This window comes from Ptychodera flava, chromosome 15 (genome assembly GCF_041260155.1).
Source record: "Ptychodera flava strain L36383 chromosome 15, AS_Pfla_20210202, whole genome shotgun sequence".
Lineage (NCBI taxonomy): Eukaryota > Metazoa > Hemichordata > Enteropneusta > Ptychoderidae > Ptychodera > Ptychodera flava.
This window is the reverse complement of record NC_091942.1, coordinates 8,985,637-9,001,059: the sequence shown is the minus strand read 5'-3', so window position 1 is coordinate 9,001,059 and position 15,423 is coordinate 8,985,637. Positions and strand designations below refer to the sequence as shown.

Here is a 15,423-nt window from a genome sequence, read left to right as displayed (position 1 = left end):
GTTTGTTAGTGCTATAGCTGAAGTGAATAACTGAAAGTTATGAGACTCGTGAAATGTACATGCACTAGCTTGCAAACCTCAAGAAATCTACATTCGCAAAGTCAGCCGGTACAGTGTGTCAGAAACATTGCATTTGCAAAATAGCCTATGAGTGGCTAGAAGCTTGTGCAGTGCAGTGTACAGGACTTCAGAAAACTAACTCCTCATTTCAGTGCACATAAAACATTTACTAGCCGTTACATTCTTAATGAGGAAACCTGCAAAAAACTTTCTGCATGCTTATATTAAGCCATGCATCATATTTATGAAGTGCATAGACATCCGAAATGTTTGGTATGACCGACAATATCATACAAAAGGTGATGAGGCAAATATTTACAATAACTACGCTGCAAAACTATGACCAGCCTTTCTTTCCTATAGTGAGTGAAAGGATCCAGTTATAAGACCCTGCTGAAACATGCAGTAATTGCACCTCCACTGCTATTAAGGTAAGGGTCTATGGAGAAATGAAAAATCTAACAGCTTTACATATATTGAATAGCACTGACAGCAAATGATACTGATGTACTGGGAATGTAACAAAATGCCAGAAACACACGAACATCCAATTTAGGCGTGCCATAACGTGGTAAAAATTGCCATGTACATAGCACAGGACTGTAAATCTTTTGGCTTTTGAAGCTGTAATATGTCCTCCTCAGTACGACTTTGTCACTCATTGGCAAACACAGATATTGCTAGTTTTCTAGTCTATGCACCAGAAAAAAGCCATCATGCAGCCACTCTCTAATGTAAAACATATTTATTATCATTGTTATAAAACATGCTTTGTTTTTTTCTTGCAAAAATGAGTCAACATTTGCTGACCTATCTCACAGTTTGTACCAATCCACTGAGGTGGACATGTACATGAATAGCTGTCTGTATCATCAGAACATGTACCGCCATTCTCACACGGTCCACTGACACACTCATTGGTGTGAATTTCTTGGAAAGCGTGTTAATTGAAAGTTAGATGGAGAGATACAGAGAGAGAGGGGCAGGAGAGGGGAGGGAAGAGGAGACAACAAGTTGATGTTAGTAAAGAGGCACAGCAATTATGGTGTCTAAATCTTTCATCCCTATTTCCAAATGAAATGTTCCAACTTTGTCACAGAACATCACAAGGTTGTACAAAAATGTGGGGATGCTGGAGAGGTCAACAACAGGTTCATCTTAATCAGAATACCACAGCCCTATCGGAAATCACCCAAAGTAGACATGCACATTTGTATATGGACAACAAATGTTCTTTTGGGGGTTTAAGTGTAATCTATCCCTAACGACTACTAGGATCACCACTAAGTGTTGTGAATACTGACATGTTGGGGGAACTGTAAATATTACGCTGACGGTGCATCAAAATGGAATCTAGAGTCAAATGAAAACCAACTGACTGAAAATAAACAAAGAAGAACTTACTCGTTTGGCAGTTTGTGCCAGTCCATCCAGGCACACAGGTACATGCATATGCGGTATAAAGATTTGTGCAGGTAGCACCATTCAGGCAAGGGTTTCCGTCACAAGCATCCAAGACTATTCAAAAATGAAAAAGAAAAACAAATCAACGATGAATAGTTTTACTTAATGTAGTATGAATGTTTTTCCTTTCTTTCAAAGTTTACAGGACCAGGTCATTTACCGGCTTTATCTAAAAGCAAACTGATTAATTTGATAAATATTTCAATGGAAAAAACAAAGGGTTTTATACCATGTAAGTACTCAATGTCAACAGGAACTCATGTAAAAATCAGGGATTGAGAACTGCCCCTTAAAGGCGGGGCCTCCCTTTAAAAGGACGTGAAGCTATGGCGGCGTTCGTTGTGTAAGTGGACACCAAACAGGCAACACGCGGGCAGACGCTCAAGAAAATGTCACTTTTGAGTTTTCTCCAGCCGCAAAAACACAGTCAAACTGCCAAGCGGTAAACGCGAAGCTGCTTCCAATTGAACTATGTGGTTATATTCAAATTCTAAAGAGACTGGAAGACACTTTTTTAGGAAATTCGAGCGTTGGTGGTTGGGAATCAAGAACCGTTGGCGATTTGAACCGACCGTCAATCAAATGCTTGTATAAACTCCGTTTGCAGGATTAGCAAAGGTGACAAAAGGTTTAGATCAGTTTGTGTAATTAATGTTATAGAAATCAAACATCGTACTGGTCAAGTGTTTGACTGGGAGGAGAACTCCACTAATGCGAGAACCTGGGATGGAAAATTGCGGCTTTAAAAGACAGCCATGAATTGTCACTGATTTTGCTTCCTACAGACAAAGTTCATCCTCTGATGATTTGTGAAGATGGTCTCTGGTAATACCGTATTTAGGTTTATATCCTGACCAAATATCAGTGTACACTGGCTGATTGTGAGACCACGATAAAGGGTGAATTAAGCAATAACCCCCGCCGCAGGAGGGTATACACGAGATTTTGGTACAATGCGCGACATATAGCACGAGCCGATAGGCGAGTGCTATATGGAGCGAATTGTACCAAAATCGAGTGTATACCCGACTGCGAAGGGGGTTATTACTATTATATTATATCAACTTGCGTGTATTTGTTGTCTAATTTGGGTATTTTCATCATTCTAAGCGCCAAATGCAGAAAACGGACGTCTGAGAGATCGAACGTCGGAAATTCTGCGCCCGAGACCGAGCATTTTTATAAGTTGGGATTCCGTACAGGCACACAGTATCCTACGATAAATACGCATTACGTCCATATCGACATTGCATTTTATTCGCATGCAACACGAACGATACTTGTCAAAAAATACCTGCTGCACTCACACAGAAAATGGGTCAAGAGTTCAAATCAAAAGAAAAAAGTAACAATTTTTTTCGTAGATTTACATAAGAACAATAAGCTTAGTCCTGGCTTTTTTGGCATACTAAAAATAGATTTGTCTCATTCTGTAAGCCTACCGCATACCGTCGCGACATTCAGTGGTGGCACACATGAAGTTACAGGATCTATTTTTGATGGATAATTTGGACGTTAATTGTACCAGAAAACAAGCAGTTTTGAAATAATCCAGACTTGCGATGACTGCAAATGTTATGAACAGTTGTGCAGATTCTGAGTGTGTTGCCCGATGCAGGGAGAGCTGGACGCTGACACTGCTCGTTGCATTTGATGTCAAATATCGTCGCAGTCGCCAGGAGTCATCCCATTGTTATTTTGAACTTCTTGGTCTACATCGTTACGACATCCCGATCTGTTATAGCCCAAACTTTGGTAAATAATATCTGACATACCGTTACTGTGAGGAAGTGTCAATTTATTTGTGGATGAACGAATACTATCTTCATTTTAAAGAGTGGTACTAGGATATATCGCGTCTCGACTCCCGAAAAGTGCACGGTGCGCTGTCGCCCTAATATTTGTGTGCATCATACCCCAAATGTGCTGCTTCAGAGATGTCTTTCATCATCGATCCCAACTTATTTACACCAAGAGGTGAGTTATTAGACCCACACTTTACCTGTGTATCAAAATTCGGTCTTCTGTCTTTGGAACAAAGTTTCGGTCTTTCTCGAGGGTCTATGGTTTAGATAGGTACGTTCAAATGCACCGACCGGGCAATTTTCGAAAATGCTGGTTTAGGGGCCCGTTTTAGCACTGCTATCAGTGCTAAAACAGTATTTTAGCATCGGTGGAATGAGCTCTCGTCCAATCAGAATGGCGCCTGGTAGCATGATATATATATATAATACATAATACATGTTACACTTCAACTTTTCACACACACAAGAAATTGCGGCATGAAAATGCTGTGGTCAAATTCTTTCTGTTTTTGCACAATATGTCTTGAAATGTTCAACATATCATCTGGATGACATTTTACTGCTCTCCTGAAGAGAGCAAGTGCGGTGGTGGTGGACTAAATCTAGAAATAAAATGGTTGTGAAAAAATGGCAGTTTTTTCCGAGCTACTTACATATTTCACAGTTGGTTCCGATGTGTGTGACTGGACAATCACAGGTGTAGGAAGTCTGGAAGTTTTGGCAGATTCCACCGTTCTGACAGGGGCTGCTGCTGCATACATCTACAGCTGATTATCAAAGACAAAAAAAGCGAATACAATATGAGTAAGTTAAAACTGATAAAACTGCTCACGCTCTGTATACAGCCTGAAACAAAATATCATATCTTGGTAGTTGAAACAAAATGTCAGATCCTCATCTGTCCCCTCCAATGATAATGTGAAATCCTTACCCATTTTACCACAATGGTATGGCCCAAACTAATTGTTATAAATGACAAATGTGGACATCATTTACTGTTTATATAGGGGATGAACAGCTTAAACCATTGAAGTTTCCTTTTTTCACAGCCAGACAACTGGTATAATTCATGTGATAAAAGAATGTAGCTTTCACAATCTCATCGTATACCATTGTCTAAAATATAACAATTGCATACATAGCCACCTGCTAACATTAAAAGGCATCTGCAGATGGACATTCATGTCATTCTTTGACACGATCAATTGTATGTAGCTTGGAACAAACCATAGCAACGTCAACACAAAAATCTTGAGTTGACAGACACTTACGCAGTTCACAGTTGGTACCTTCCCATCCAGGCACACAGCTGCAAGCATAATAACTGAAGTAATCCACGCAGGAACCACCATTGAGACATGTGTCCTGATCACAGGCTGTCATCCCTGCAGAGAAAAAGGAATTGCCATTTAATTCACATTCAGATTCAGAAATAATTAACTCATACAGAAAAATTTACAAGTGGTTAATGACGTGATCTGATTCGATCGAAAAACACTAATTATGCTGAATTATATACGAGATGAAATGTTTCTAACACAATATGAAAAGATATCTTTTATTATGAAAATAGTTGACAGATCAAAATCATGATTCTTAAAGATCAAACAACAATTTTATTTTGTTTTTCACCACTGTGCAATTCTGAGACAACAATCAGTACAGAAATAGGATATGTTGGAGAAAAACTAAACTTCAGAACTTATTGATTTAAATTTATGCTCACTTGATTGGCAGTTGGTACCAGTCCATCCAGGTGTACATTTGCATGTATAGTAGGTGTAATGGTTGGTACAGGTGGCACCGTTCTGACACAAGTTCGGATTACAAGCATCAAGAGCTGTAGAAAGGAAAAAAAGAATTATTCGGCAACGTCCTCTGGCAATATAATGCTGCTCAGAAGGTTATATCTGATTTTTTACATGCAAGTAAAAAGTGCCTGTGGAAAGTATTTCACATGAGGGAAAACTTTCACAACAACACTTAATGCAAGTTTCTTATACAGAAATATTTACGTTGTCTATCTATGAATAAACTATACAAGTTTTCTAAAGAATGCATGAAGAATGCTGAAATATACTGGGTATTTTTATCTGAGTTGGAATTCTGCTACAGTTGCTTTTATTTTGCAAGTTAATGAACTCTTGCAGGGACAAACTGTGAGTTGGGTGTCTGGCAATGGGCATTACAGTCACATATCAAATTCCAGTAACCCGGACCTCTTAGGCACAACATAAATGCGCAAATCTTTTACGTATCTTATCAATAATCTTATTGAAAATTTCATCTCATTGGTAATTTTACCGAATGATGGGATACTTACGTGTTTCACAGGTGGTTCCTGTCCAGCCAGCAGCACAGGAACACGAGTAGTAGGTGTAGAAGTTGTTACAGGTGGCACCATTCTTGCATGGATTGTCTGGTGAGCACGCATCCAGCTCTGTCAATGGACGTATGAAAAAACACATGAACAGGGTAAAATGACTGCTTTGTTTTTAACCCTTTCATTTAACCCTTTCACAACCCATGTTTGAACCAATCCAATTGTTTTCTAGGATAAAGTTGGACCTACACTGTCAGGAGATATTGGCTACTACTTTGTTTCTTTGGTACCAAATTTTGCATGAATCTACCCGATTTTTATTCTTGATTTTGAAAGTCAATGATTCTAGGTCTTCCTAAGGAAAGTTTGAGCAAAATTTAAGTCTTTCAATTTCAAAGGGCATACTACCTTAATTAGTGATCAATTTACATTGAAATGATTTCTGATGTACTTTTTGTAATCTCGTTGATTCAAGCTAGTTGAACTGATGACAATTCTGAACACAGGATCATTAGTATATCGGGAAGATACCATTGGCGAAAACTGCAACAAGAACTTCTACACTACAATTCACATCAGAGAAACTTTTAACACTTTTCTTTTACAAGACAGAAATGTTGGTATTCTGATCATTGACAAGTACTGACAATTTATAATCACCAGGATGCATCTACCCAGAAAAGATGCAAACATCTTCCAAAACAAAGATGTTCAATCAACTTATTATCCAGTAATAGTTTGAAAAGCTTACCTGTTTCACAGCTGTAGCCTGTGAATTGGGATGGACATTGACAGGTGTAGTAGGTTCTGAAGTTGAAGCAGGTTCCACCGTTCTGACATGGTCCATTGGCGCATTGATCAATGGCTGTGGTATGCAAATTAGTGAATATGTCAGTCAAATTGAACAGATTGTGGCTGTGGTATGATTCAATTGTTGCCACCTCTAAACTGTCTGTTAAGCAGTGTAAAAAGTCAAATTTTGGAGACATGACTAATAAGATTTGCAAATACACTTGCACAGGTCATGTATCAGTCAACAGGTCAAACCCGCAATTTGAATGGACCACAGAACAAACAGACGCACAAAAGAGTACTTGAATTTCCATATGAATTTCTACATGTGTGTTGTGTTTGTACCGCATGCAGAGCACCATGTCTTTTTTATTCCAGAGTAGAACCATTGCCATTGCTGATTTCAGCTACTACACGACTCAGTTAGCAGATTAGGAGACCTATTGCAGGATGTGTGGAAAGCACAATTTCACACTTGAAAAAACAAATGCAGGAGTCTTTAGGTAGCATATTTTTACTTTAAAATGATCAACACCTGACCAAAATATTCTCCTCTTACTGAGTTCAGACGGACAGAGTTTTCAACTGAATCAGTTTTGTCGGTTTCAACTCTTGTTATACTCTATTCCTCAGGAGTCAAATAGGACTGTACCATCATTAACCCTTTGAGTGCTGTAGTTTTTCCCACCAAAATTTTAGTGGAACATTTTACCGATTTTCATAAATTTTTCTGTAACTTTTTTTATAATTTTGGACCAAATGGACATCATATTTCAATGACTACAGTTTTTTATCAAACTTTTAGCAAAAATCTGAAAAAAAATTTGACCTGGAATATTTTATAAAGGCAACAAAAATAGCATTACGGCGCTCAACGGGTTAAGTGGTTAACAGGTAAGACAGTATCTACAGATTCCAGTCAAGAAGTCAATTCTCTGTTACAATCCCTGATAACTTGGAAAACATTGACCAATATTTCAACTTACGGATTTCACAATTGGTACCGGTGTATCCGGCTGCACACTGGCAGGTGTATGAGGTCCTGGCATTGATACACAGCCCGCCATTCTGACAGGGGTTTACTGGCTCACACAGGTTGATCTCTGAAAGAAGAAAATGTGGACACCAACAAAGGCTGTCAGGTTCTTTGCAAATTCATGGACTACAACTTAGCAATCATTGGGCTGAACATTTTGATGACCAATTACATTCATTCTTGATGCAATGTGGTCTGTGAAACTGGATAAATGTACATATCTGCTGCTTGGTAGTTTCCCAGCATTTTTCACAGGTGGTTTTAAATTAGTGATCAAGTATAAACTACATAGGTGCCTATGCTGCATTTCAGAATAAGCAGACACCAGATATAGTAATACAGAGAAAAGAAACAACTTTTGTGCAAATATGTATCACTTTTGAAGATTTGAAAATATTAATGTCTTACAAATGTGACTTACAGCCCCCTAAAATAATAGGTTTATTTCTCATACAAATATTATTTTTTAAATCAAATTTTATCTTTTTTTTCCAGTTTACAAAATTTGGCTCCCGATATGAAAAAAAAACCAAGTCAGGAATGTTTGCATGCAATGGTAATTCTGACATCTGGCATGATGACAGTGATAACTTAACTCTTCAGAACTGTACATTGTGCAAATGTGACCCTTCAGATAGTAAACATTATATATTCTGATGTGTTTAATACACTGTTATTTAGTACATACAAGCTTTATGATTGAACATGAAAACAAGGCTGATGTTATGCTAGATCCACGCATATGAGTATGAGAAACAAAACCTTTTCTTTTTTTGGAGAGTAAAAAAAATTAAGGAGATCAATAAATTACAGTTCTCAATTTAAAAAATTTCTGAACTTGTACTCTCTTCTATTTGAAAAGGACAAAATATTTTAGTGTGCTGACAATTTCTACTCACCAGTTTGACAGTTTGTTCCAGTGAAGCCTGGTGGACACTCACAGGTGTAATAAGTCTGGAAGTTGTTACAGGTGGCTCCGTTCAGACACGGGCTAGGATCACTACACAGGTCAACAGCTGAAAGTATACATTAAAGAGTGTTAGAAACATGTATTCTTGAAGGTATGTGCATCAAAGAAAAGTATAAACTTTGACAGCTTCTCTGTTTCAAATTTGTAAAAAAAATATTCTGTAAAATTTTGAAACATATGAAACTTCTACAAAATGTACCAATTATATATTGGTTATGATTCCAGAGCATAATAAAAAACTGTGAACTTACGCTGTTCACAATTGAAACCAGTCCATCCTGGGAGACAGGTACATGTGTGGGATGTGAAGAAGTTATTGCATGTGCCGCCATTGAAGCATGGGTTTGGAGAACATGCATCAAGTCCTGAAATTCAACAGAAGATTTTTTCAATACAAAAAGTGAGAGTGAAAAAGGACAAAATTAATTCCTTCAACAAAGCCTAAAGCTTCAACCTTCAGATGGTAAGTATATATGCTTTGGTGGTCTTCGAATGGTCTTTCCTTGACTTTACGGCATTATCAAATGAACTTGGCAAGAAGATGGCTAAATGAGAGTGATACATACTAGTTTGACAGTTGGTTCCAGTCCATCCAGCGGCACATGTACAGGTGTGGTATGTCTTGAAGTCAGTGCAGGTGGCACCGTTGAGACAGGGATTGGGCTGACATGCGTTGCGCTCTGAAACACAGTGGAAAAGGAAAGAGGATTGATGATAATGATGACCAGGTGGAATGCACCAAAACACTTTGTTGTATTTGGGTAAATGTAACACTATTAACTTCAATAAAACGTACAATGTCAGGCAACACCAGACGAAAAGAGAAATATAATAAGTCAATATGATAAAAAGAATAAATTGTTTGGTCTAATTTCACTCATAAGGTACATGATCACTAGGTTTTATGAAAAGATCCATTTTAATGGTGGCAGCTTATGTTCCTCAATTGGATATTATAACAGTATTTTGTCTACCGGGAAAGTCACACCAAAGATATATTATGCATCGATCAATTGAGATGTCAATATCATCGCTGCAAGCCCTTTGGTTCTTATGCCACTGTTTTCCATGTTTAAAAAGTGATATTTTGACATAGGAAAATGGTTAAGGTCCAAGTTGAAAATTTTCATCAGGTATTCTTACATTCCCAGTCTTTTGAATCATCCAGGTAGGAACTAACGACAAGAAAAAATTTATGGGGGTGGAGGTGAAATTGGACATGCATACTAATTTCACAATTGTCACCAATGTACTGAGGCAGGCCGGCTCAAGTGTAGGAAATTTGAATGGGGAAAAGTTGATATAATGGAGAGGGGGAATACAACTTGACATGCTTACCGATTTCACAATTGTCTCCGGTGAACTGAGGCAGGCAGGTACAAGTGTAGGACGTTCGGAAGTTATTGCAGGTACCTCCATTCAGACATGGGTTGTTGATGCACAGATCAACTTCCAAGTGGCACTCGTTGCCAGTGTAGCCAGGCAAGCAGGTGCACGAGTAGGCAACTTGGAGGTTGACACAGGTGGCGCCGTTCTTGCAAGGGTTGGTAGGTTCACAGAGATTGATTGGTGTCTGACAGGCACTTCCTGTCCATCCAGGTGCACAGGTACAGGTGTACGTTGTCTGAAGGTTGACACAGGTACCACCATTCAGGCAGCTATCAGGCTGGCAGACATTAATTGCTGTGGGGGAAGGGAAGAGAAGGGAGGGGGGCAGAGAGAGAGAGAGAGAGAGAGAGAGAGAGAGAGAGAGAGAGAGAGAGAGAGAGAGAGAGAATAATGATCAAGGTAAATCATGGTAGGGTTTTCATCGCTACTTTAAACTATTCTATGTGTAAAAGTGTTACCTTTTGTGCTTTTTCTCACAACAAATAACAGCTATTCTAGGATTGGCATGACAACTAAGAACAGCTCTTGGCAAAAATCTCCCTTTCATCCTTGAAGTGACTGGTACACTATGTCATTTACATGTTTCCTGTCTTTTAGAAGAACCTACTGTAGGCCTAACAGTAGACTTTTGGACATGTGATTGTCATTTGACCACAGTCCCTCAGAGGGACTGTAAATTCAACTTTGGTCTGGGGAGAGGAAAGTTTCACATGTACAAATGAACAGTGGTGGGTATAGATGAGTCAAACTTACCAATTTCACACCTGCTTCCAGTCCAGCCGGCTGTACAGGTACACATGTGACTATTGACGAGATCAGTACAGACGCCACCGTTCAGACAGGGGCTGCTGGCACATTCATTGATGTCTGGACAAATTATGAAAAACATAAGTGTCAACAGAATGAAATGAAATTTTAAATTTTCTCTCAGCCTAGTCTTAATAGAGACTTTAAGACTGCTGGCATCATGGGATTTTCTTCACTTGTTAGTAACTGCATGTTGCAACACTGACTTACTCTGACAGGGAAAGACACTTATTTTTTTATCCACTTGCCCTTCGGGCAAGTGGGGGGTTCAGTTCACTTGCCCGAATTGGAAAACCACTTGCCCAGTATAATTACGTGTTTGAAAAAAGCTAAAACATTGGTTTTCATTTCACACTTTTTATTTTGAAAATTATCATGTTATCATGAGAAAATTTCAGACATTCTCATAGGGTTCTCCTCACACTTCTAAGAGTGCTGGATGGCTCATTTATATTAAATTAATCATCAAAGCCCCACTAGCTGTATCATTTAGCATTCTTTATGTGATTTTACTTCTGAACTAAAACAAGTTTTTGGGAATGTGCTCTTTGATGGGTTGGAATACAAGTATTGTTAACTGCCCAGTGAGACTGCATGTGCAATTTTGAACAAGAAAAAAATGTGTGCCCAAACGTAAAATGGTACCCAATGCAAATATAGCAAAAACAGTGTACACCGTGCATATATGCATTTGAATATTCACGGAAACAACAGAGTAGTCCAATGTAATGCATAGTGTTGAATGTTTTCAACTGGGACAAAAATTTTTTGTTTTCTTTGTAGTATGGTGGGAAATCAAAATAATGTTAACATGTAAATTTACTTGTCCAAGTTTTCACTAAAGAATGTTTTGTAAAGCTGCAAAAGACTATATCCTGTTAATGGGTAGAATTTAAAGAAAACAGAAAAAATAGGAAGCCTTTTCATGTCAACAAATTTCAAGATTTACAGCCAGTGGGGCTTTCATATTCATAGAAAAAATTCTAACAGTTCATATGTTTGTATGTTTACTTTCTTGGGTCTTAATGTACAAAAAATAACAGCCATTTTAATTGTACCTTCAAAGTATTTTGCAGTTAAAAGTTTTACTTATATATACAGAAAGAAAAAAATCTGAAGCTATAAAGGATGTTTTGAAGCTTCTGAAAAATAATGTACTTCTTTGTCATATTTTACTGCGCTGACATCATACACAAGCCCTATGAAGTTTGGATTACCATTGCACTATACCAGTATCCTATGTTTTTCTAATAACCTAGGTGGTCTTTTTAATGCTCATGCGCAGACTAAATAGAATTTAAACCAACAACCTAAGGCGTCGGTTTTTTCTATGTGTTTGAAAACTGAATTTCTCTATGTTAAACTCGCGCCAATTGCTTCTTGACAGTCATTTTAGAATGGGAAAATTCACAAACAGAGAGGTTGGTCGCCACGGACAAGTAACTTCTAGCTTATTCACCTAAAAATTAAGTCAGTGTTCATTGAAAATTCAAAGACTGGACCCGTTGACACCAAAGCTTGCTCATGACTTTCATTGCATGCTGTTGCCATGATGCCACTCACTGTCACTCAACAAGTTTATAACATTGAAGAGTACGTTTTAGTAAAACTCCCTTTTTTGTGGTGATTTTTCGCCACTGGACTTTATTTTTACATCATTATAAACGTTCATACAAAGCACAAAAACCACTGTGTGTTTCTTTTTTACCGTATCGACATATTGTGAGACACCAGTAACCTCACAGTCAATGCAATGAACTTTGGTGAACGTACGCTCCACCAGCTGAACAGCTTTTTCATATGCAAAATCAGCGTACGGTATTTAACCGGTGGTATTGTTTGAACTGCATTTTATTGAAAGCGATTGCATGATTCTTTTCATCAACTCTTCATGCAATTTTATGAAAAATCTTATGGAAATGTTCACAATGACATAATATGAAATTTTTTTGTTGTTTAAGTCCGTGTTCCCTCACCAGAAAATCGCTCTCGTGTATTCGATTTCTAGGTATTATTTTTTTTCACTTGTCCCGTCGGGCAAGTGGCATCGGAGGTTCACTTGCCCGAACGCGACTTTCACTTGCCCCGGGCAATCGGACAACCCTTAGTGTCTTTCCCTGTCTGAGGGCAATCCACTTTCTCTGTGTATGCTGTGAAAGCACGAATTTCTAAAAAAGGTATTTGTAGTTTTGAAAAACCTTTACACTGCAGGTCAAACCTATGTGAGCTAATGGATACCTCCTTTTCATGAAAAAAGACGTTACCTGTTTGACAGAAGAATCCCGTATAACCAGGCACACAGGAACAGACGACAGATGTCTGGAGGTTGATACATGTTGCTCCATTCTGGCAAGGGTCTGACTGGCATAGATTCACGGCTGATTAGCAAAAAAAAAAGCAAAACAAGAAATGATTCTCATATATTTGAAATACCTAGGCTTCTTCCAGTGAGTTTCATTATTGGCCACATCGCCTGGCTCACAACAGACTGTAAAACATTTTGAAAAGACATGAATTTTTTTTTGTCAGTTTTGCTTACCAGTATCACAGTTAGTTCCAGTCCACCCAGGAGCACAAGTACATACGTAGGCGTTGACCAAGTCAGTACAGGTGCCACCATTCTTACATGGTTGACTGGCGCATTCATCAACGTCTGTGACAAAATGTACAAAAGATTAATTCAAAGCTGGCTTAAAAAATTTCACAGTTCCATTGAGCGTTCACTCTCCTAAGTAATATTACCAAATGTTGTGTTGGTTAATATATTTTCTAATACTTATATTTCAGATTTGATTCTATGATCTGAAGATTTGAGTGTGAAGAATTCAAATGAAGCAGATTTGAACAAATAGTGCAAGATGCGAGGTGGATTAGTATTTACTTATGCAAATTATATTAATGAGCATTGTTTCAGTTTTAAAATTGTATGGTAATGATTCCTTATCATGTGGAATATTCATGGACCTCACATCTTGCATAGCAATTGCTATAGATATGAATACGAAGAATTCAAATGTGGCAGATTTGTTTGACATTATGACTACAATGTGAGATTTGGAGTTGGACATCGATGTAGAAGTTCAAAAAATTACATATTCACTGAATGATCTTGAAGATATGGATGCATGAAGATGATTTGAAGTTTCAAATTACTGAAATTTTGAATTTCAAAAATGGCAATGACTGATTTCTGTGCTCAACACTATGAAAAAATACCAAATTTTTCACTTAAAAAAACAAGACACTGAAGTTTAAATTATTTTTTCTACAAATTCCAAAACGTATACACACAAGTAGATCACCAAAGTCAAAAATTTTCAGTCCTAATGCCTGTTCCTGAAAAGAATCTGCTGAAAAAATATTATGGATTTGTCCTACTTACTGATTTCACAGCGGTTGCCAGCGTAGCCTGGTACACATGTACAGATGTAGAAACTCTGGTAATCATTGCATGTACCTCCATTCTCACACGGGTTGCCAGCACAGGCATTGATGGCTGTAACATTAACAGTGAAATAGAAAAACAGTGAATTCAGGAATAACACGCTACCGAGTACATTGTCAGACACTGTGTTTTCTGCTATCAATACCATTGCAAACCATACCAACTTTCAAACTCCATAAATTTACCAAAAGTTTTTGAGACATCCAGATTCTTCCTAAAATTGCTGCTCCGTACAGTGCTTGTTTTTCAATGATGTGAAGTTGAAAACTGCAAAACAGACTAATTTTACTATCAACAGAATCATTCTACAATAATGCTAGACTTGTAATGTATGTAAAGTTAAATGCAACATACTGAATCTATGAAATGCCCTTGTACATTACTTTTTGGTGACATTGTAAATCATCATAACACTGAATGAAGCACTATAGCCAGTGCATAATGGGGTAAAGACTCACGTATGTCACATGTTGGTCCAGTCCAGCCAGGAGTACAGGTGCAGGTGAAAAAGCCCAAGCCGTTGTAACATGTACCGCCATTCTGGCATGGAACTGACAGACACTCATTGAGTTCTGTGTGAAGAAGTTTAGGAAAAGATGTTGGTCAATAGATCAAAAAATGTTACCATTGTCAAAAGACACTCGCTGTCCCTATGCTGTGCATCAAATAAAATAAACTTTTTGGAATTTCCTTGATCAACAAGTCATTGTCAATGACATGGTCCCCACTTGGTTGATGAATTTGGAAACCATTGGCGGAAATGAAGATCATATTGGATTATATCACAAAACAAATCTACATGCATATGTATGACATAGGGAGTAATACTTGTACCAAGTTTGAAAGAAATCGCTCCAGGCATCTCTGAGAAATTTGCATGATCGGATGCACAGATGCACACACCGACACAAGGACATGACCAAATCAGTGATCGAAATAATCGGTGGCAATGGTGGCATTTGCCACCAAAAACTGTCAATCTGCCACCAAAATTTTTTTCTGGTGGTATTTTTCTGCCACTAAATTTTGGGTCATCATGTCATCGATCCTACGGCTTGAATGAAGGAACACTAGTCTGAAGGAACACGCGTTGTCTGACGGCGGAAAAACTCATTAGCGAAAAAAACCCCAAACTAATTGCGACATTTGAATGAAAACACAGCGTGAATCCAAACTTGTGATTGGCTAATCTCCATATCGATGACAGCAGCTTTTGTACACTTGACATGTTGTTGCCCTCTGTGATAGCCGCATATGCAGTCATACCGTATACCGCACACGATAAAAGCATGTTGTGACATTTAAAAAAAAAGCCAAACTGCAGCCTGCATG

The 15,423-nt window shown here is 38.1% G+C and overlaps 1 protein-coding gene across 1 annotated transcript in view; it reads right to left on the bottom strand.

The window, feature by feature from the left end:
* Positions 1 to 15,423, bottom strand: part of LOC139152239 (protein eyes shut homolog) — a 116,625-nt gene that overhangs the window by 16,124 nt on the left and 85,078 nt on the right. The window contains exons 74-89 of the mRNA XM_070725381.1: positions 14,550 to 14,663; positions 14,029 to 14,142; positions 13,186 to 13,299; positions 12,911 to 13,024; positions 10,593 to 10,706; positions 9,789 to 10,133; positions 9,017 to 9,130; positions 8,702 to 8,815; positions 8,380 to 8,496; positions 7,431 to 7,547; positions 6,404 to 6,517; positions 5,653 to 5,769; positions 5,056 to 5,169; positions 4,601 to 4,714; positions 3,983 to 4,096; positions 1,465 to 1,578 (exon numbers count right to left, since the gene is read on the bottom strand). Of these exons, the coding sequence (XP_070581482.1) occupies positions 1,465 to 1,578; positions 3,983 to 4,096; positions 4,601 to 4,714; positions 5,056 to 5,169; positions 5,653 to 5,769; positions 6,404 to 6,517; positions 7,431 to 7,547; positions 8,380 to 8,496; positions 8,702 to 8,815; positions 9,017 to 9,130; positions 9,789 to 10,133; positions 10,593 to 10,706; positions 12,911 to 13,024; positions 13,186 to 13,299; positions 14,029 to 14,142; positions 14,550 to 14,663 (2,064 nt within the window). The remainder of the gene's footprint in view (positions 1 to 1,464; positions 1,579 to 3,982; positions 4,097 to 4,600; positions 4,715 to 5,055; positions 5,170 to 5,652; positions 5,770 to 6,403; positions 6,518 to 7,430; positions 7,548 to 8,379; positions 8,497 to 8,701; positions 8,816 to 9,016; positions 9,131 to 9,788; positions 10,134 to 10,592; positions 10,707 to 12,910; positions 13,025 to 13,185; positions 13,300 to 14,028; positions 14,143 to 14,549; positions 14,664 to 15,423) is intronic.